Source organism: Salmo salar, chromosome ssa11 (genome assembly GCF_905237065.1).
Source record: "Salmo salar chromosome ssa11, Ssal_v3.1, whole genome shotgun sequence".
Taxonomy (NCBI): Eukaryota; Metazoa; Chordata; class Actinopteri; order Salmoniformes; family Salmonidae; genus Salmo; species Salmo salar.
Window position 1 is genome coordinate 21,693,926 of NC_059452.1, and position 23,482 is coordinate 21,717,407.

The 23,482-nt window shown below is 46.3% G+C and overlaps 1 protein-coding gene across 2 annotated transcripts in view; it reads left to right on the forward strand.

The window, feature by feature from the left end:
• Positions 1–23,482, forward strand: part of LOC106562277 (RNA-binding Raly-like protein) — an 80,251-nt gene that overhangs the window by 16,547 nt on the left and 40,222 nt on the right. For both annotated transcript variants that reach the window (XM_045689179.1, XM_014127048.2), the window contains exon 2: positions 16,543–16,618. In XM_045689179.1, coding sequence (XP_045545135.1) covers positions 16,543–16,618 — 76 coding nt within the window. The remainder of the gene's footprint in view (positions 1–16,542; positions 16,619–23,482) is intronic.

Sequence of the window (23,482 nt, forward strand, 5' to 3'; positions counted from 1 at the left end):
ATCACCCACATAAGTACACCTGGATGCACATACATTTTAAAGACATCCTCCAGCAATTTATGAACGTTTACTGTTGAAAAGTGATATCCCTAGTATAAATACAGTAAAGTGCAGACACTAAAGGGTAAAACATTATGTTTTGAGTAAAACTGTGCTTTTTAGACAACTGTAAACTTCAAGGAGTAGGGCTTTCAATGAGTTGGTTGATGGGAACCCGTGATGTCATCGGCCTCCCCCTTGCTTGAGGAACAATAGAGGAGCAGTAGAGAACAAAAGAGGAAAGCCCCACCTCACCACTGCAATGTCATGACTTACCTGGACCACCTATTGAGATGCGCATTTTGTTTTGTAAACAGTGGTGTGTATTAATGGATGCCAAGGGAAGCCAGGCTTCCCCAAAAAATGTATCAAGAAAAAAACATAAAATAATGTATCTTTCGTCTCTCTGTGTTTCATAATTGTCCTTCAATTCGCAAGAGGCTGAATGTATATCAAAGGAGAAAGCGCGCCTATGTCTCTATATGTGTAGGCCATCTATCTGATGCTGTCTGGTCCAAACAAGTATGACATTGTTGCCTCCCGTAGCATTGAAGGCATGGGAAGCCAGCGAGCATCTGGCCTCCCTTGACAAAAATAGTATACAAAATTTGCCAAGCCGCATTGAGCTATACTGAGCGAGCTCAACTGTGAATGGTCCTGGCACACCAAAAAAATGTGTCAAGGGAAGCCAGCTTGGATTTGGCATCACTCCTATCAAATCCCACTGAAAGTTATTGACAGAAAATTGTTGCATCTTGTCGTGTTGCTGTCTTCCGGTGGCTAGCTATCCAGCTAGCTAAAATTGTCTCTTTCCTAAAATAGCCATGGATGGAGATAGGGATTTGGACTTGTGGTTTTAATTCATTCTCCATACTGGCCAATGATTATAACAGTGATTCTGATCCAACCATTAATTCATACATTGTTGTGCCCCTGGTCTGAGAGAATGGAAGTTCAACACGTAGCTAGATGTAGAAGGCTAATGTTAGCTAGCTAACGTTGCCTATGAAAGGAAGTTAGGCTAGTGAGCAAGCATTTTAGCAGGTAACCTAGGACAACAACAAATATAAGCATGTACTGTATGATAGTCATAGACCGTTTCGTCAACATGAAAGAGAGGAGGATGGCATTGGCGTTTCTCTACAAGTAGGGTGAGTCAACATGTTTCTCTACTTGCACGAACGCGCACGCACACACACATGCACAGAAATCAGAACCATGGAAAGCCACATCATATTTAGCTTATGTTGATTGGACAAAATAATTGTTGGTATATTTTTGTTGTCACTGTATGTCACGTCCTGACCAGCAGATGGAGCTGTTGTTGTAGTTTTGGGGTCAGGACGTGGCAGTCTTGTGTGTGTGATTGTTCTGTGTTGGTCTTGTGACTCCTGATCAGGAACAGCTGGGGATCGTTGTTCCTGATTGGGAGTCATATATGTAGGAGTATGTTTGTCACTTGGTTTTGTGGGTAGTTGTTTTTGCACTGCGTGTTGTGTGCCTGCAAAACTGTTCCTGTCTTATATATTGTTTGAATTGTTAAGTGGATGCTCTACTCCTTTATTTTAATTAAAGATGAGTATTCACATACCTGCTGCGCCTTGGTCCATTTCTACAGAAGACAGCCGTTACAGAACTACCCACCACCAAAGGACCAAGCAGCGGAGAAGAGGACAGAGGCAAGTGAGGGAGGAATGTTGGAGGAAGCCACAGGAGAAGAAAATGGAAGAATGGACCTGGCAGGACGAAAGAAAATTCTGGGCGGACAAGTTAAGGGAGCTAAGGGAACCCGAGAGGCAGCCCCAAGATTTTTTTTGGGGGGGGGCACACGGGTAGTTTGGCCAGGCCAGGGAAGAGCCATAAGCCAGCTACCCGTGACTACAGGGAGGTGCGTACGAGGTGGAGGGCGTCATGTTACGCTGAGGTGCGCACCATCTTGCCTATACGGACGCACAGCCCACTTCGCCCAGTACCAGCGCCCCGCAGGTGCCAGGGCAAGGGGAGCATCGAGCCGGAAGGGGTGATGCCAACCCTGCACTCAAGACCGCCAGTGCGCCCTTTCGGTCCGGTGTTTCCCGCTAGACACACTAGCATGGAGGTGCGTGTCTCCAGGCTGGTACGTCCAATACCTGCCCCACGCATCAGGAGTCAACAGTCGTCATCAGAGCTGCCCGCCAGTCAACAGTCGTCATCAGAGCTGCCCGCCAGTCAACAGTCACCAGAGTTGCCCGCCAGTCAACAGTCGTCAGAGCTGCCCGCCAGTCAACAGTCGTCGGAGCTGCCCGCCAGTCAACAGTCGTCGGAGCTGCCCGCCAGTCAACAGTCGTCGGAGCTGCCCGCCAGTCAACAGTCGTCGGAGCTGCCCGCCAGTCAACAGTCGTCGGAGCTGCCCGCCAGTCAACAGTCGTCGGAGCTGCCCGCTAGTCAACAGTCGCCGGAGTGGCCGGACTGCGCTGAACTGCCGGAGTGGCCGGACTGCCCTGAACTGCCGGAGTGGCCGGACTGCCCTGAACTGCCGGAGTGGCCGGACTGCCCTGAACTGCCGGAGTGGCCGGACTGCCCTGAACTGCCGGAGTGGCCGGACTGCCCTGAACTGCCGGAGTGGCCGGACTGCCCTGAACTGCCGGAGTGGCCGGACTGCCCTGAACTGCCGGAGTGGCCGGACTGCCCTGTTCTGCCGGAGTGGCCGGACTGCCCTGTTCTGCCGGAGTGGCCGGACTGCCCTGTTCTGCCGGAGTGGCCGGACTGCCCTGTTCTGCCGGAGTGGCCGGACTGCCCTGTTCTGCCAGAGTGGCCGGACTGCCCTGTTCTGCCGGAGTGGCCGGACTGCCCTGTTCTGCCAGAGTGGCCGGACTGCCCTGTTCTGCCAGAGTGGCCGGACTGCCCTGTTCTGCCAGAGTGGCCGGACTGCCCGGTTCTGCCAGAGGTGCCCGCCTGCCCTGATCTGCCAGGGTGCCCGGCCTGTCAGGATCAGCCCGAGTGGTCCTCCTGCCCTCCGGTCCAGCCCGAGTGGTCCTCCTGCCCTCCGGTCCAGCCCGAGTGGTCCTCCTGCCCTCCGGCCCAGCCCGAGTGGCCCGCATGCCTTCCGGCCCAGCCCGAGGGGCCCGCATGCCTTCCGGCCCAGCCCGAGTGGCCCGCATGCCTTCCGGCCCAGCCCGAGTGGCCCGCATGCCTTCCGGCCCAGCCCGAGTGGCCCGCATGCCTTCCGGCCCAGCCCGAGGGGCCCTCCTGCTCTCCGGCCCAGCCCGAGGGGCCCTCCTGCTCTCCGGCCCAGCCCGAGGGGCCCTCCTGCTCTCCGGCCCAGCCCGAGGGGCCCTCCTGCTCTCCGGCCCAGCCCGAGGGGCCCTCCTGCTCCCCGGCCCAGCCCGAGGGGCCCTCCTGCCCCCGGCCCAGCCCGAGGGGCCCTCCTGTCCCCCGGCCCAGCCCGAGGGGCCCTCCTGTCCCCGGCCCAGCCCGAGGGGCCCTCCTGTCCTCCGGCCCTGCTCGAGGGGTCCGTCTGCCTGGCGCAGCTATCGGCTCCACCGAAGTGGGCGACGCCGAGGGTGGAGCAGGGTCCACGTCCTGCACCGGAGCCACCTCCAGGATAGGTGGGTTGGGGAGGGAGGGTGTAGCACAGTGCCGTCGTTGACGGCAGCCACCCTCCCTTCCCTCCCTTATTGTTTAGGGGTTATTGTTTATGGGTTTTGTTGGGGATTTTGTTTGTTGGTGTTTTTTCGTTGTTAGGTGCATTCCGGGGTCTGCACCTTGAGGGGGGGGTACTGTCACGTCCTGACCAGCAGATGGAGCTGTTGTTGTAGTTTTGGGGTCAGGACGTGGCAGTCTTGTGTGTGTGATTGTTCTGTGTTGGTCTTGTGACTCCTGATCAGGAACAGCTGGGGATCGTTGTTCCTGATTGGGAGTCATATATGTAGGAGTATGTTTGTCACTTGGTTTTGTGGGTAGTTGTTTTTGCACTGCGTGTTGTGTGCCTGCAAAACTGTTCCTGTCTTATATATTGTTTGAATTGTTAAGTGGATGCTCTACTCCTTTATTTTAATTAAAGATGAGTATTCACATACCTGCTGTGCCTTGGTCCATTTCTACAGAAGACAGCCGTTACACTGTACTAGACTAAGCAGAGGTGATTTGATGATGTTGAAATGATGCTGGAATAGTGGAGGCAGCTCCTGTTTTCCTTGTGACTTGCGATAACTCTCTGGTTCTAAATCAATAGTTGTTTAGTGGTCCGAAAATGTGGGAAACATTAACTTGCTTGACCATGCTGTAAATCATGTAACTGTCTGTTACTGTACATGTAATAGGCTTCCCTAGTTATTTTACCCAGGCACTGCTACTGTTTGTAAATCAGGTGATAAATGAGGTGAAAAGCTGACTGGAGTGCCACTTTAAAACATGGTTTTGTTTGTTTGGGCTAATAGCTATGGCTTCTATCTGAGCACATGGCACGTGGTAATTGTCTGCAATTCACACCTCCCGTGTAGATGGCAATTATTAGCACAACACTCCCCCAAATATTCCTTTGTTCAATGAGCAATTTGAAGCCGTTTCCACTTCAGTCAGCAGTGTCATTTTTTAGTGGACAACTCTAACACTTTTTTTAACCCAGCGTGAACTGGCAGGAATTCACCATTTGTTGATGCAATTTACCGACTTGGCAGCAGAACGCGCCCAGATAGTGCTCCCACTGATTGGCAGCTCCTGATGAGTGACAGTTGGTCTCGCTCGGAGGGAGGTGTATGCAGTGTGGTCTGCTGTATATGGCTCAGGAGTGGAGGACTTTTGCTGCATTTACTCAGGTAGCTCAATTCAGATCCCCCCTCCCCCTCCCCCCTAGTTGCTCTCTGGACTAATCAGATCAGCTCTGAAAAAGATCTGATATGAGAAGATCTGATGTGATTGGTCAAAAGACGAAGAAAAAAAATATCAGAATTGGGCTGCCTGTGTAAGCACAGCCTTTTTGGTATTTTTGAGATGGCTGAGGAGTGGGTAAGATGGTTTGGTTGTCTGTAGATTGCTCAGGGGTGGGGAATATGGTTCGGTAATATGTTAATTGTTCAGGAGCTGGGAATATAATAATATATGCCATTTTAGCAGACACTTTTATCCAAAGCGACTTACAGTTATGCGTGCATTCACCCAGCTCAGAGCCTGTCTCCTTCCCCCAACTCAGAGCCTGTTTCATTCCCCCAGCTCAGAGCCTGTATCATTCCCCCAGCTCAGAGCCTGTCTCATTCCCCCAGCTCAGAGCCTGTCTCATTACCCCAGCTCAGAGCCTGTCTCATTCCCCAGCTCAGAGCCTGTTTCATTCCCCCAGCTCAGAGCCTGTATCATTCCCCCAGCTCAGAGCCTGTCTCATTCCCCCAGCTCAGAGCCTGTCTCATTCCCCCAGCTCAGAGCCTGTCTCATTCCCCCAGCTCAGAGCCTGTCTCATTCCCCCAGCTCAGAGCCCATTTCATTACACCAGCTCTGTCACGAGAATTTTGAATCCCAATGATGATAACGAAACAAATTTTTAAGCTTTGACCAATCCCCGAGGTTTGTAAGACCCTGGGTTTAATAGGCAAAGACTCAGATTCTGCAAAAGGTTCGTAAGCTTTATTCAGAGAACATACTAAAGTCAACCAAAATTTGAACAGTCTTTATAACTCCCTCTACGCGCACACACACACACACACACACACACACACACACACACACACACACACACACACACACACACACACACACACACACTTGTATCACTTTTCTACCAGCCTTGGCAGTTTCTCGCCATTCTCTTCTCTCCTCTAGATTAGAGAGGCCTTGGAAGGGCCCTCCTGTTGTCAGCTTTTTCAGAGTTATCATGTGTAGTCTACCAGCCTCTGTTTTCTTAATCATACATTTCTCCCTCCTAACTTGTCCCACATTACTACATAGTAACACAATGGTCTAGTCACTCTTAATATGGAATTAGGACTCTTAAAACCTGTTAGGGACAGACGTTCCGCTAGCGGAACGCCTCACCAATATCCAATGGTATAGCGTGACGCGAATTACAAATACCTCAAAATTGCAAAAACTTCAATTTCTCAAACATATTACTATTTTACACCATTTTAAAGACAAGGTTCTCCTTTATCTAACCACATTGTCCGATTTCAAAAAGGCTTTACAATGAAAGCAAAACATTAGATTATGTCAGGAGAGTACCCTCCCAAAAATAATCAAGTTCATATTTATATCAAAAAACAGCTTTTTACATTAGCATGTGATGTTCAGAACTAGCATACCCACCGCAAACTTCCGGTGAATTTACTATTCACCAAACTCAGATTTACTATAAGAAAAATTGGATTACCTTTGCTGTTCTTCATCAGAATGCACTCCCAGGACTTCTACTTCAACAACAAATGTTGTTTTGGTTCGAAATAATCCATAGTTATATCCAAATAGCTCCGTTTTGTTTGTGCATTCAAGTCACTATCCGAAGGGTGACGCGCCAGCGCATTTCGTGACAAAAAATGTCAAAATATTCCATTACCGTACTTCGAAGCATGTCAAACGCTGTTTAAAATAAAATGTTATGCTATTTTTCTCGTAACCGGGCGACGCTCTCATTCCGCTTTCTGGCGCCTTCTGAGAGCCAATGAAAGCCTTAGAAAATGTCACGTTACAGCAGAGATGCTGTATTTTTGATAGAGATGCACTAGAAGGAGAACAACTTATCAGACAGGGCACTTCCTGTATAGAATCTTCTCAGGTTTTGGCCTGCCATATGAGTTCTGTTATACTCACAGACACCATTCAAACAGTTTTAGAAACTTTACAGTGTTTTCTATCCAAATCTACTAATTATATGCATATTCTAGTTTCTGGGCAGGAGTAGTAACCAGATTAAATCGGGTACGTTTTTTTATCCAGCCGTGAAAATACTGCCCCCTATCCCAAACAGGTTAACACATTTCATACATTTATATGATTTTAGGGTGGAATCCTTTAGTCTTTACTTTAAACATATACATTCCTTTATCAATCCACCCTTTGACGAAATATTACACACTGATACGTCAACCTTCATTTGGAATTATAAATGTCACACAAAAGCAAACAAAACCAATACATGTATTTACATCATATACTCATCAGCGACTGTTCTAGGCCTATATCCAATTATAACTCTTCTTTTTAGGATTTTCATTATAGTCTTCATTAAATAAACAGTCTGTCTAAACATTGAAGATAGTCTCAACCAACATGGGCTCCTCGTGGTTGAAAGAATCGGAGCCCTCTACTAGGCCTGGAGGCATGTAGTTGTCATCCCACTGGTCGGAGCTCGGAATCGGTCTGTCCCTCATCATTTGTCGCGTCATCGATCTCTCTAGAGTCCTGGTAATTAAACCTCTCACACATGGAATCAAACAGCAACCACACAACATCAACACACTCATACAGGTGAGTGCAGCTCATAACACGGTAATTATAAAAATGTAAAAAATCCAAACATACTATCGAACCACCCAGTCAGTGAGGTATCCACCCCAGAGTTCTCCGCTAACTCATTAGCTAATGTGGTTAAACCGGCCAGGGCCTTGGTCACTGATCCATCTGGAGCTGTGTTATTAGGAATAAACGTGCAGCAATGAACCCCTATCATTCTACATACCCCACCCTTTTCTGACAATAACATATCGAGAGCCAGCCTATTTTGCCAGGTCATGAGGGAGGTGGCGGATAATTGGTCAGAGAACCCCTTTACTGCATCCCCAGTTTCATTCATGAATCTCTGTTGATTATAATTGTCACAGTATCTAACGAAGGTGGCGCCCCTCCTCGGTCGGGCGGCGCTCGGCGGTCGTCGTCGCCGGCCTATTAGCTGCCACCGATCGTTGTTTCTGTGTCTTTTGGTTTTGTCTGTCTGTCTATCTCGCACCTGTTTAGTGTTTGTCATTAGTGGGGGGTTATTTAGTGTGTATTTTCAGTTGGGGTTCTCGTGCGGGATTGTTTATTGTCCACTCAGGACAGTTGGGATTGTAAATTGTTATTGTCGATTATTATTGCCGGGCTGCGCCCCGTGCGCTTTTTGTTTCCAGTGCACTTATTTTTGGGAAGGTGTTTTTCCCCTGGCAGACTTCGCCACGCGCCTGGTGCCCTACGGCTATTGCGTGTTACTAATATTATTAAAACACAGTTGCTCCGGCCCTCTGTCTCCTGCTCCTGATTCCACCTCTCCACTGGTCCTAGACAGTCGTGACAATAATAGATGTAATTAATCCAATCCACATTTTTATTTATTGTCAACCACCAAAAGAACGTAGTGGTAAAGCCTTCAGCTATTTGATTCATAGCTTTGTATTCATCTGGTACTCCCCTGGGGATGCCAATAGCATCCATCTAGACAAGGCTAATCCCATCCTGGTCAAAACTCCTCCTGTGCCTACTTAAGCCTCCTATAACTGGCCTCTGATGACTAACTCGAACTGGTTGGACCAATAACACCGGGGCGCAAGTTCCTAACCACCCATTTGGTAGTGTCTATCGTATGCGTCCTTTGCTGGTACAAGCAATAGGTTATAGGTGCTGCAAAACATTAGATGATGTCAGGAGAGTGCCCAGCCAGAAATAATCAGACACCCATTTTTCAAGCTAGCATATAATGTCACCAAAACCCAAACCACAGCTAAATGCAGCACTAACCTTTTATGATCTTCATCAGATGACACACCTAGGACATTATGTTATACAATACATGCATGTCTGTTCAATCAAGTTCATATTTATATCAAAAAACAGCTTTTTACATTAGCATGTGACGTTCAGAAAAAGCAAACTTCCGGGGAATTTACTAACAGTTTGCTAAATTACTCACGATAAACGTTCACAAAAAGCATAACAATTATTTTAAGAATTATAGATACATTACTCCTCTATGCACTCGATATGTCCGATTTTAAAATAGCTTTTCGGATGAAGCACATTTTGCAATATTCTAAGTACATAGCCCAGCCATCACGGCTAGCTATTTAGACACCCGGCAAGATTAGCCTTCACCATAATAACATTTCCTATAAGAAAAATGTTCTTACCTTTCCTGTTCTTCGTCAGAATACACGCCCAGGACTTCTACTTCAATAACAAATGTAGGTTTGGTCCCAAATAATCCATAGTTATATCCAAATAGCGTCGTTTTGTTCGATGCGTTCTAGACACTATACGAATGGTAATCCACGGTCGCGCATGGCGCATGGCGTGACAAAAAATGTCTAAATATTCCATTACCGTACTTCGAAGCATGTCAACCGCTGTTTAAAACCAATTTTTATGCCATTTATCTCGTAGAAAAGCGATAATATTCCGACCGGGAATCTGCAATAAACTAAACAGCCGAATTAAAATACTCCACGGGGGCTAATCGCGCACGCGCCTCATTCCATTGTCACCTAATGGGACACTTGGATAAGGTGATAATCTGTTTCAGCCTGAGGCTTCCTCGTCAACCTTCATGATTTTCCCGGGTCCTGAGAGCCTATTGGAGCCCTGGGAATTGTCACGTTACAGCTAAGATCCTTACTCTTCAATAAACAGATGCAAGACGCACGACTCCTTGTCAAACAGGCCACTTCCTGCATGAAACCTTGTCAGGTTTTTGCCTGCCATAGGAGTTCTGTTATACTCAAAGACACCATTCAAACAGTTTTAAAAACTTTAGGGTGTTTTCTATCCAAACCTGAACAATAATATGCATATTCTAGCTTCTGAGTTGGTGTAGGAGGCAGTTAAAAATGGGCACATATTTTTTCCAAAATTCTCAATACTGCCCCCTAGCCCAAACAGGTTAAAGCCTCCTTTATGCTTATCTACAATTACCCTGATAGTTACTATTAGATACTCTGCTCCTTTCTGTTCTTTCTGTTCTTTTCCTCCTCTGAGTCTGGTTGTGGGCGCCTGACCTTTTTCTCTCTGTTCTTGCCTTTGACCCTCTCTCCTGTCTTTCCTGTCCTTGTTCTTTTCACAGTCTCGGTGATTATGGCCTACTTTATTGGAATGTTTACATGGCGCCTCACAATCTCTAGCTAAATGACCTGGTTTGTTACAGTTAAAGCATCTATCTTCCCCTTGCTCTTGACTGTCCCTATCCGGACTCTGGTTATGGGAATCGAGTCTACTGAGGGCTCTAGGTCATGCAGCCCCATGAACACGCTCTCTTCCCTTTTTTCCTCCTCTCCCTTTTCTCGGCTTTCTCCCTTTCTCTACCTCTATCCACTTTCTCAATAAGGTTGCTAAATCCTGTCCTCTCTGTGTCTCTTCCTCCCTCCCTCACTCGGCTCCCTGAGGACCAGCATATGGGGGAGGTGGTAGCGGGACGGGCGACACCTGGTCTGGCTGCCTCCGTCTCACCACCACCTCCTCGTCGCCTGGATTTTCCCTCCACGCCTGGTCTACCAGGGAGGGGTATAATTTGGGTTTAGGTGGTGTCTCGGTGGGAGCCGTGGGAGTCCTTTCTGTCTGCTCCTGGCTACCTACTTCTTCCTCCTTAGTAGCTTCTTTTTTCTTTGACCTTTCGGCTCTCTTTCTAGCTTCAGCCAGCCACACCCTAGCGGTGTCAAGCCCTTCTGCCTGTTGCTTTTCTGTCTTGTCCCCACATCCGTTATGTATCTGTTTGATCATTAATTCTAGTTTTTCTATATTTTAACGTCCATCAAATTCGTACTTTTTCTCCATTTTGGGACGAAATAAATGTTCCTTTTAACCTTAGATTCCATATATCTCTCATCCCTGGGTAATCCCAGGACCTCCTTTGAGGATCTGCCACCCATGGTATCCTCTATTGGTTTTTAGAAAATTCTCCTATACGGTATAGGGTTATATGGTTGTTATTTACCTACGCGCGTTCTTAGAATAATCCTAAACCCTTTTTAATTGGATTTCTATCTGTTAACTTTTTCAATGTATCTCTACACCAATACTTAACAAGTTCAATTCCAGCGGGATTTCTATTTGTTAATTATTTTAATGTATCTCTACACCAATACTCAACAAGTTCAATCCTAGCAGGATTTCTATCTGTTAATTATTTTAATGTATCTCTACACCAATACTCAACAAGTTCAATCCCCCCCTGTATACTTTCAACAGTCTTGGACTATCTCGATACCGGGTAGTTTCTTTTGGTAATGGCCTTTACTACCATGAATCATTTCAGACCTGTCCCCTTGTTTCCCCGATCTGTTACCCAGTGCCGCCAACACTAACATAGATACTTTTGTATTAAACTTTCTCTACGTTAGATTATATGGACGGTATACCGATACAAATCTTACTTACTGTTAGTTTTACAGTTAAAATCCTCCCTCACATTTATCTTGACCAATGCTTTATAGGAATTTAATCCAGTCCATTCTAAGTACATTTTTAGTAAGTTTAGAATTTAACCCCAAACTAATGAATAAAGATTACTGACCTTATCTTGCAGCTGAGATTCAAATTTTGGTTGGATCTCATCACTGTTTCTGTCATGTACCAGTTTGCCACTGGCCTGTAAAGAACCCTCAGAATGGGGCCAGGTCTTTAATCTACGGATCTCTGATCTGCACGTGCACGGTTTTCGGTGCTCCCATGAGACGACTGAAACAGGTATTGAGATCCGGCTCGAAGGACCAAATTGTCACGAGAATTTTCAATCCCAATGATGATAACTAAACAATTATTTAAGCTTTGACCAATCCCTGAGGTTTGTAAGACCCTGGGTTTAATAATAATTAGGCAAAGACTTTATTCAGAGAACGTTCTAAAGTCAACCAAAATTTGAACAGTCTTTATAACCCCCTCTATGCACACACACACACACACACACACACACACACACACACACACACACACACACACACACACACACACACACACACACACACACACACACACACACACACACACACACACACAGACACACCACACAGACAGTTTTATCACTTTTCTACCAGCCTTGGCAGTTTCTCGCAATTCTCTCCTCTCCTCCCTAGATTAGAGAGGCCTTGGAAGGGCCCTCCTGTTGTCAGCTTTTTCAGAGTTATCATGTGTAGTCTACCAGCCTCTAGTTTCTCAATCATACATTTCTCCCTCTTAACCTCTTGGGGCTATGTGGGATGCTAGCGTGCCACCCGTGGTGCACCCTATCAACAGCAGGTGCATTTCAAGAGCGGCAAATTTGAAACCAAATAAATGTCAAAATTCTAATTTTTCAAACATACAAATATCTTACACCCTTTGAAAGATAAACATCTCCTTAATCTAACCACGTTGTCCGATTTCAAAAAGGTTTTACGGCGAAAGCATAAAGTTAGATTATGTTAGGAGAGTACATTGACAATAGCTGTGTGTAATGTTTTGTCAATTCAAAGACAGGGTCACCAAAACCATAAAACCAGCTAAAATGATGCACTAACCTTTTACAATCTCCATCAGATGACACTCCTAGGACATTATGTTAGACAATGCATGCATTTTTAGTTCTATCAAGTTCATATTTATATCCAAAAACAGCGTTTTACTATGGCATTGATGTTGAGGAAATCGTTTCCCTCCAATAACCGGCAGTCAAGTCAGCACCACAAATTAAATAATTAAAATTAGAAAACATTGGTAAAATATTATATTGTCATTTAAAGAATTATAGATTTACATCTCTTGAACGCAATCAACTTGCCAGATTTAAAAATAACCTTACTGGGAAATCACACTTTGCAATAATCTGAGCACTGCGCCCAGAAAAATATGCTTTGCTATACAGACAAACGGCCATGTTGGAGAGATCTAAAATCGAAAATACTATGTAAATAATCCATTACCTTTGATTCTCTTCATCAGATGTCACTTCCCGGAATCCCAGGTCCATAACGAATGTAGTTTGTTCAAAAAAGCTCATCATTTATATCCAAAAAGATCCGTGTTGTTAGCACATGATCTAAGCCAGCCGGACTTCTCGTCATGAACGAGGGGAAAAAATATATTTACGTTCGTTCAAACATGTCAAACGTTGTATAGCATAAATCATTAGGGCCTTTTTAACCAGAACATGAATAATATTCAAGGTGGACGAATGCATTCTCTTTTAAAACGTTTTGGAACGAGGGTACCCAACATGACCTCGCGCCAGAGTCTAATCGGCCATCACCGTTCCAAGGCTCTTGTTCGGTCAGATCTCATAGTAGAAGATTCAAAACACTTTGTAAAGGCTGGTGACATCTAGTGGAAGCAATAGGAAGTGCCAAAACATTAATCAGCCCCTGTGTGTTTCAATGGTATAGGCTTAAAGGTAATTCAACACATCAGGTATCCAGTTCCTGTCAGAAAATGTCTCAGGGTTTTGCCTGCCAAATGAGTTCTGTTATACTCACAGACACCATTCAAACAGTTTTAGAAACTTTAGGGTGTTTTCTATCCATATATAATAAGTATATGCATATTCTAGTTACTGGGTAGGATTAGTAACCAGATTAAATCGGGTACGTTTTTTTATCCAGCCGTGAAAATACTGCCCCCTAGCCCCAACAGGTTAACTTGTCCCACATTACTACATAGTAACACAATGGCCTAGTCACACATATTCATTCACCCAGCTAAGAGCCTGTCTCATTACCCCAGCTCAGAACCTGTTTCATTACCCCAGCTCAGAACCTGTTTCATTACCCCAGCTCAGAGCCTGTCTCATTACCCCAGCTCAGAACCTGTTTCATTACCCCAGCTCAGAGCCTGCCTCATTACCCCAGCTCAGAGCCTGTTTCATTGCCCCAGCTCAGAGCCTGTTCATTACCCTAGCTCAGAGCCTGTCTCATTCCCCAGCTCAGAACCTGTTTCATTACCCTAGCTCAGAGTCTGCCTCATTCACCCATCTCAGAGCCTGTCTCATTCTCCCAACTCATAGCCTATCTCATTCCCCAAGCTCAGAGTCTGCCTCATTCACCCATCTCAGAGCCTGTCTCATTCCCCAGCTCATAGCCTATCTCATTCCCCTAGTTCAGAGTCTGCCTCATTCACCCATCTCAGAGCCTGTCTCATTCTCCCAGCTCATAGCCTATCTCATTCACCAAGCTCAGAGCCTATCTCATTCTCCTAGCTCAGAGTCTGCCTCATTCTCCCAGCTCATAGCCTATCTCCTTCCCCAACCTCAGAGTCTGCCTCATTCACCCATCTCAGAGACATGAAGATCTTCTCCTCTTCTTCCCCATTTCGACTATTCTAGGTTTAACTATACGGAACCATGTGGCTTGGGAGCAGTCTTGCCCACTCAAAATGAGAACTTTGAAATGATCAAAAACTATCCAGGAGTTTACTGTAGTGCAGAGTTATGGCGAGATGATACACTGAGAGTTGCAAGATGTGAAATTGAATGAAAATGTAGCAACATACTGGTGAGAGTGATGGGTTTCATCTAGGCTCCATGTTGGTCTACTGTACTTCAAACCACCCACTCACCACTGGTCAGGTTGCTTACGAGTCGAAAAGTCTCTCAAACAGCCAAACAAAAGGACACATCAACAACAAAGTCAAAATTATTGGCACGCTAATCATGTTCTGTCCCCTGCAGACATTGAAAGCTTTGTAGTTGTATTTTTTAGCATTGAGAGGCATCCTGCTTTGTGTTCCAATGGAGAAGGCAGTAGGGAAATCGAATTGCCTTGTGTTGTAGTGTGTTTACCAAACAGCACATCCCTCTCTCCTGAGGCTGGTCTCCTGTAGAGCAGGATGCATGGGCTCTCTCTCTCTCTCTCTGTCTCTCTGTCTCTCTGTCTCTCTGTCTCTCTCTCTGTCTCTCTCAAGGCTTTATCATGTAATCGATTAGCTCAGTAAACATAACATGAGGTACAGTATTCCCCCAGCCTTGTTGTAGTCACTACTGAAGCCTGTGGGGTTAATGTTATAGTGATGCATCTCAATGCTACTAATGACTTATTCTGACTTCGTTTTGATAGGGTATAGCTGTGGGCTTGGGGGGTGGTTTCAAATGCTCTTCTAAATGTCTCTTCAGAAGACATGAAATAGTTAGAAATGTCATTTACCAAGGCATATTCCTACCAGCAGTGTGTATACTTTGCTTGTTTGTGCATACTGTATCTGTCTGTAGGTGGTTGTTGACCCATGTGTGCCACTGGATGTGGACAGGAGGCAGTGGATAGCGGGGTGCATTGTCAAAGCTCTGCAGACTGAGAGCCCATACATTTCCCTGAGACAGACGGAGGGCAATTAGGCAACACAGCTCCGTTTATCAGACATGCTGTCACTGTGGGAGGCTAGGCCGGCCCTGGGCCTGAGCTCCAGAGTACTGCCACTCTGCCAGCCTGACCCACCCTGCCAACCTCAGCAGGGAGAGCCCGAGCCAGGCCATGAGGTGGAGGAGACCTAGGTCACACCCAGACCCTGGAAGACAGGCAAATAGGCTTGGTCAGGAGGTAAAAAGGGGAGGGCAAACCTACACAAATGCACACACACACACACACACACACACACACACACACACACACACACACACACACACACACACACACACACACACACACACACACACACACACACACACACACACACACACACACACACACACACACACACACACACACACACACACACACACACACACACACACATACACATACACACACACCATATGTTTCACTATCCTTGTGGGGACCTAAAATGTATTTTCATGTAAAATCCTAACCCTAACGCTTACCCCAAACCTAACCCTAACTACTAACCATAAATCTAACCCCTAACCATAATTCTAACTCTAATTGTAATCCTAACCCTAAATCTAAAATAGCCTTTGTCCTCATGGGGACCTGGGAATTTTCCTTGTTTTACCATCCTTGTGGGTACGTTTGGGGTTTTCCAGTACCCACAAGGATATTAATACAAGCCCACCACACACACAAAGATGCACACTCCCCCATCACATCTCTCTCGCTGCAGCCGGCTCAGTCACGCTTTAGTCCCCTCTCCCATCTGCCCATATTAGAATGGCCTCTCTTCTCTTCCCTCTTCTCTGAACCACCATCCCCTCTCACACGCCATGGAGGGAGAGCTGCTCTGGCATGTGCAATTATCAAGATGGCTCCTGTATAATTGAGCCGTGGGGATGGTGTGTGTGTGTGTGTATTTGTTTGTGTGTGTGTATTTGTTTGTGTGTATGTGTGTGTGCAAGTCGGAATGACCAGTGCCATGTGTCTCAACGCCAGTGAGCTAATGTTCTGTGACAAGAGTCTCTTGATGTACAGAAATGTTTGTTTCTGATGCTAAGTTGGCGCCAACAGAGACACAGTTAGTGTCAGTGTGTAGATAGACAGCATGGGTGCCAGTCTGTTTCTGCCAACCACTGTCCTTTTCATGCCACATGAAGACAACAACAGAGTAAAAACAGAAAAGATATGGTTGGTTAAAGCAGAAACAGCCTGGTATACGGAGTGCTGGAGCTAGTTATGCCATACTGTGCCATGCCTTTTCATACCTGACTGGTTGTGTTGTTCTTTACAGACATTAGCATGAGTGGAGAGCTGAAGTCTAGCCGTTCCAAGACCGGCAGCAAGAGACCCAGCAGCAATCCATACGGGTGAGTCTCATATCAGTTTATACACTTTCACATCACTTTAGACTGCCAACCTGCGTGTCACACACACACACTCTTCTCTCTGTTATGTGTGCCCTACAGCAGCACCCCTGTTGCCGTGGTAAATATCCCAGCTGGTGATTGGTTGTGGGTAAAGAAATAAGGTTGCTGCTGGGTGTGTTTGCCCCTGTTGAAAAATGGGGATAAACCAGAGAAACACACACACACACACACACACACACACACACACACACACACACACACACACACATATTTGCCAATGCAATATCTGTTATCCTATATAATAATTTATACCATGGCATTGTTGACTACTCGTTTCTGATTGGCTTGAAGGACATTCTAGAGTGTGCATTATTTCCCTATAAGGCAGGCTATATTTGCAGGGTAGAATTAAATGGCTTTAGTTCATTCTTACATGTTCTATGTTTGAAAGCAAAAGTCGCTTTAAAAACATTGTTGGCATTGTTGATTTCGATTTTCCTAATAGCAAGCTAGGACTGATGGTTTTGTTGTAGCAGAATTTGGGATGAGCTGTTGAAACTTCTCAAGGAACATATTCTGTTTTGAACTGTGATGTTATGCATAGACTCCTGTTATGTCGACACCCTAAAACAAAGCCATTGTGCTCTGGAACTGTTGTTCTTAGAAAATAACTGTTGTGTAAACAGTATGATTGTATTATGACCTCCTATTAAGGGACATGTAGCCATTTATTATTTGAGTTGTTCCCTGTGAAATCAGACATAGATCTCCCATGCAGCTGCTTGATTGAAGATTTTTCTATTATACTATTAAATAGCTCTGCCTTAATCTTTGGATCAAATTTTCCACAACAGTTTAGTTAGCTAAACTAGCAAGTCTGTTTGTTTGGTTACCAAGACAACTACTGTAGCTATCTAGTAAACTTGCTACCTACTGCAGTGGAGATTGAACACATTTACAGCAGAAAATGTGTTAAATTATAGTCATGGAATAAAAGGGACAATCAACTCAGGGCTCTATGCGTTCTCTGGAAAATAATGCAACTCTGTGGAAGGTCAGTTCCACTCCGCTAACACGTTGTGGACCACACCTTCCACGTCATGCATTATTTTCCATAGAACGCCAAGCCCTGAGTTGATTATGTTCTATCTGGGCTGTCTTAGTCAATGTTTTAATCAATCTATTGATAAAGTGCATGCATGTGATTGGATCTGATTATGGTTAACTGTTAGCCATTGAATAGGCAGCCCTGCAGCTACACCAGAGTTATGGTAACTGTGCTGAGATTGCTGGAGGAATATATGTCATATCAGGACAGCAACACTATACATTCATGGTCAAATATATTGCCACCCTTTACAATGGAGTGAAATGGAGCAGAATGTTCTGTTTTCTCATTTTAAAACTGTGTGGTTACTATGGTGATGCCAGTATTCCCTGTCCATCCCAGGGAGCTCCAGGGATCACCCCAAGGATGGGAATCACCCTGGTGTATCGTATGTGGTTATAGCAGGAATGTTCCGCCCACACCCTGCCCTTCGGGTGCCTTTAATCTGCATCACACCTCCCTCTTTCTGCTCTCTACCACACCCTCTCTGTCTGACCAGCCCTGTCCCCTAACCCCTAACCCTAGATTCAAGTCCACATCCCAGTTCAACCCTAGCCTCAACCACAACTCTAACGTAACCGTAGCTTCATGTCCAACTCCCGGTGCAACCTTAACCCTCAACCAAAACCCTAACCCTAGCTTCATGTCCACATCCTGGTACAACCCTAACCATAGCCTCAATCACAACCCTAACCCTAGCTTCATGCCCACATCCTGGTACAACCCTAACCATAGCCTCAATCACAACCCTAACCCTAGCTTCATGTCCACATCCTGGTACAACCCTAACCATAGCCTCAATCACAACCCTAACCCTAGCTTCATGCCCACATCCTGGTACAACCCTAACCATAGCCTCAATCACAACCCTAACCCTAGCTTCATGTCCACATCCTGGTACAACCCTAACCATAGCCTCAATCACAACCCCTAACCCTAGCTTCATGTCCACATCCTGGTACAACCCTAACCATAGCCTCAACCACAACCCTAACCCTAGCTTCATGTCCACATCCTGGTACAACCCTAACCATAGCCTCAATCACAACCCTAACCCTAGCTTCATGTCCACATCCTGGTACAACCCTAACCATAGCCTCAATCACAATCACAACCCTAGCTTCATGTCCACATCCTGGTACAACCCTAACCATAGCCTCAATCACAACCCTAACCCTAGCTTCATGCCCACATCCTGGTACAACCCTAACCATAGCCTCAATCACAACCCTAACCCTAGCTTCATGTCCACATCCTGGTACAACCCTAACCATAGCCTCAATCACAACCCTAACCCTAGCTTCATGTCCACATCCTGGTACAACCCTAACCATAGCCTCAATCACAACCCTAACCCTAGCTTCATGCCCACATCCTGGTACAACCCTAACCATAGCCTCAATCACAACCACAACCCTAGCTTCATGTCCACATCCTGGTACAACCCTAACCATAGCCTCAATCACAACCCCAACCCTAGCTTCATGTCCACATCCTGGTACAACCCTAACCATAGCCTCAATCACAATCACAACCCTAACCCTCAACCCGCTGTCCTGTCATACCAATGGAGCCCCTTTTCTTTCCAAGCCCACCCCCTCCCACACTACCCCAGTCCCCTCCCCCCTACACATGTCACCCTCACCTCTCTCCAACAGAGTGTTCTCCATTGATTTGGACAAGACATGTAACACACCTGGGATAACAGACATAGACATGGCTTTGAACACACCAAAGGCACACTTCAGTGATGGAATGTAGAAGAGAGTAAGATAGCAGAGAGACACCTGACATTCAGGCAGGCATCATTCCCACCATGACACAACTCATACATGTAGTCCAGTGTGACACTTCAAATAGAATGGACATCAAACACCTAGCAACACACCTGGTCACACACATCACGTCATATTATAGCCTCTCTCTCTCTCTTCTCTCTCTTGCTCTCCCTCGCTCTCTCTCGCTCTCTGTCATCTGTCTCACTGAAGACAGTGCTCTTGGATGACCCTGACAGTGGATGGGTTTTGTCATCGTTTGTTTCCTCCAGGATTGCAGGCGGTGACAGGGGCTGTGTGGCTCTGCGTGGCCCAGCTGTGGGATGAGAGATGGGGGCACAGTTTCACACTGTTTGAGGCAGAGATACAGCTGCCATTGCTCGTTCGCACCAGTGCACTGCTACAAATGCTCACTGTACTGTTTGTCCTGTACACAGAGACTCAGGTGCTATGAAAGGCCAACAGTCTCTCTCTCTACACACATACGATTGTGCACACACACACACACACACACACACACACACACACACACACACACACACACACACACACACACACACACACACACACACACACACACATGTACACACATTCCCATGGCACACAGAGCTGGAAGTTTGAGGCAGTGCAGGGAACATGTAAGCAGTAAATGATTGTATGAGCAAACAGCTCTTCTCTCTAATTGTGCTTTTATGGAATAGCAGATGTTTTAGTAAGTGAGTTTATAAAGGTTGAGGAATGTGGGGAGTCTAATAGGACATCTCTGTAGTTCAGAGCCCTGAATCACTAGGATGAAACAACTGCCCAGGGGAGTGAAGACTAACTACACTTCAAATGAGTCCTTGTTTTTTGCATAGAGCCACAAATGTTGCTTATTACCTCTCCCTACTGGAAATTCACAAAATGAACACTTTCCATTTGCCATTCTAACATGTTCCATGGCATGTAAAAGGACTTAACCTGTTTCCAATACAATTGTAACGTATTTAGGAACAAAAAATGCTCCAAACTATAGCTTTTCATGTGTTTGTGAAAGCGAATACATGTAGAATCAATTTGTATTACAATCACATTTGATATTGTGTAATTATTGTATATGCTATACGTTTTAACATGGACATTTACAGTAAGAATTCCCTGCCTTTTCATCTGAGCCCATAGGGAGTCACTGCAACTCTAAACCCTCAACACTCATCGGCACTGTTCTGTGGCCATGTAAGCATTCACTTGTAAATATGAAGGTCCAGCTTGGACCCTGGAATTACACCGACCATTACTGTCCACTCCATTTTCCCTCAGTGGAGAGAATGAGAGGAGGCAGGAGAGGAGGGTCTGAACACAGGGCAGTGTGCGCTAGGCATCTGGTCCTGTGTATTTTCACTCTGCTCTCCCTCTTTGCGTTCCATTCCTCTACTGTGGCATCATCTGTTTTCATTACTGGGGGGGGGGGCTGGCGATTGGATGGGGGGGTAATAATAGATCAGACCCATCTGTCACAGGCTCAGAAAGGGAAAGGGGGTCAGGGGGGTGGGCGCAAGGGGGGGCATAGGGGCATGAACTATCTACAGCTGCTGGGGCCGATGGCCCACTAAAATACTACACCGCCCTATTAGACTGGCTGGTTAGGGCCCGAGCTCTCTGGGAGGGCAGGGAGTGGGCACGGGGTAGGAAGGTGCCATGGGGGATTAGCAAGTGTGTTATTTGGGATGAGGGTGGCCACCCTTGGCAAAAAAAGGGCAGTAGAGGGGGCAGAGGAGGGTAGGCGTGTGGTGGGTATAATATAATATAATATCTAGTGTGGTATTTGGGAGGTGAGGGTGGTCACTCCCGGGATGAGAGAGAATAAAACCTTTAGTGTAATGAGGTGTCACATAGCGCTGGGTCCTGTTACTGTTCAGCCCAGGCCGGGTGTCTAGGTTACAGTCTGATTAATAGAGTGGTGACAGGCTCTTATAGAGGCACCCAGGTGTGGAGGCTCCATCTCCCTGCAGGGACTCTGGCTGCATGGGCAACCCAGCCAAGGGCACACATACTGGGCGACAGCTCATGACATCAGCCCCCTTCCCTGGTGGTCCACAAGCCAGGGGTGTAAGGTTAGTCTCTGGGATTTGTTGTCTCACTTCTTCTCTCCCTGTGCTTGTCTAGATAAAGTATGGTCCTGACTGCTAACAGGGTCAGGTCAATAGGTAAATGAGGGCTCTCTGAGATCACATGGCCCAAACATTGCACACTACACTGCTCGGACACTCGTCTTCCTCCTCCTCTGTTCCATAGATGCAGCCTTCCTGCTGTACAGTGTTCCACATCCTTAGACTGAGGGTAAAGGTCAGTGCTGTCTACAGTAACAGTCCCAGTCAGTGTTGTGGGCTCCAGAGGTGGTGTGGAGATAAGGTCAGGATGTAGATAGAGATAAGATGTGGATATAGTTAGAGATAAGGTCAGGGTCTAGTTAGAGATAAGGTCAGGGTCTAGTTAGAGATAAGGTCAGGGTCTAGTTAGAGATAAGGTCAGGATCTAGTTAGAGATAAGGTCAGGGTCTAGTTAGAGATAAGGTCAGGGTCTAGTTAGAGATAAGGTCAGGGTCTAGTTAGAGATAAGGTCAGGGTCTAGTTAGAGATAAGGTCAGGGTCTAGTTAGAGATAAGGTCAGGGTCTAGTTAGAGATAAGGTCAGGGTCTAGTTAGAGATAAGGTCAGGGTCTAGTTAGAGATAAGGTCAGGGTCTAGTTAGAGATAAGGTCAGGGTCTAGTTAGAGATAAGGTCAGGGTCTAGTTAGAGATAAGGTCAGGGTCTAGTTAGAGATAAGGTCAGGATCTAGTTAGAGATAAGGTCAGGATCTAGTTAGAGATAAGGTCAGGATCTAGTTAGAGATAAGGTCAGGGTTTAGTTAGAGATAAGGTCAGGATCTAGTTAGAGATAAGGTCAGGGTCTAGTTAGAGATAAGGTCAGGGTCTAGTTAGAGATAAGGTCAGGGTCTAGTTAGAGATAAGGTCAGGGTCTAGTTAGAGATAAGGTCAGGGTCTAGTTAGAGATAAGGTCAGGATCTAGTTAGAGATAAGGTCAGGATCTAGTTAGAGATAAGGTCAGGATCTAGTTAGAGATAAGGTCAGGGTCTAGTTAGAGATAAGGTCAGGGTCTAGTTAGAGATAAGGTCAGGATCTAGTTAGAGATAATTTCAGGGTCTAGTTAGAGATAAGGTCAGGGACTAGTTAGAGATAAGGTCAGGCTCTAGTTAGAGATAGTTTCAGGGTCTAGATAGAGATAGAGGAAGGAGGTTTCCATGTGGTAATAGCACTGGTCACTGGGCCAGAGAAGAGAGGCAGAGAGAGGGAATTAGAGGAACGGATGGGGTGATGGATGGTGGGGTGGTAGGATGCAGAGATGGATGGGATGTATTGGTGGAAAGGATGGAGGAGTGGATATGGGGTGAAGGGATGGAGGGATAAAGGGATGGAGATGGGTCTGCCCTGGGCCTGATGACTTGTGTGGAGATAAGTTCAGAATCCAGTGGGGGTGACAGGCTAGGAGGTTGGCTGACCATGGTCACTTGTCTGGGGAGAATGGAACTGGCTTATGCTATGTGTGTGTGTTTCCTTGTGCGTGTGCGGTTGTGTGTTTGTGAGGCCAGGGGGGTATCCATTCGTATTCTCTGTGGTCTGTTTGTGTGTAGATTACCAAGCCAGATGAGTTATCTGTGGTGGCCTGAGGCTTATCACTTCACAGGAGCTGGCCCTGAGCTAATGGAGTCATTCCTACCCCTACTGCTCCTCAGTCTGCCTGACACACACATACACACCCCGGAAGAGAGCGAGGGGGAAGAGGAGAAGAGAGAGAGAGAGAGAGAGAGAGAGAGAGAGAGAGAGAGAGAGAGAGAGAGAGAGAGAGAGAGAGAGAGAGAGAGAGAGAGAGAGAGAGAGAGAGAGAGAGAGAGAGAGAGAGAGAGAGAGAGAGAGAGAGAGAGAGAGAGAGAGAGAGAGAGAGA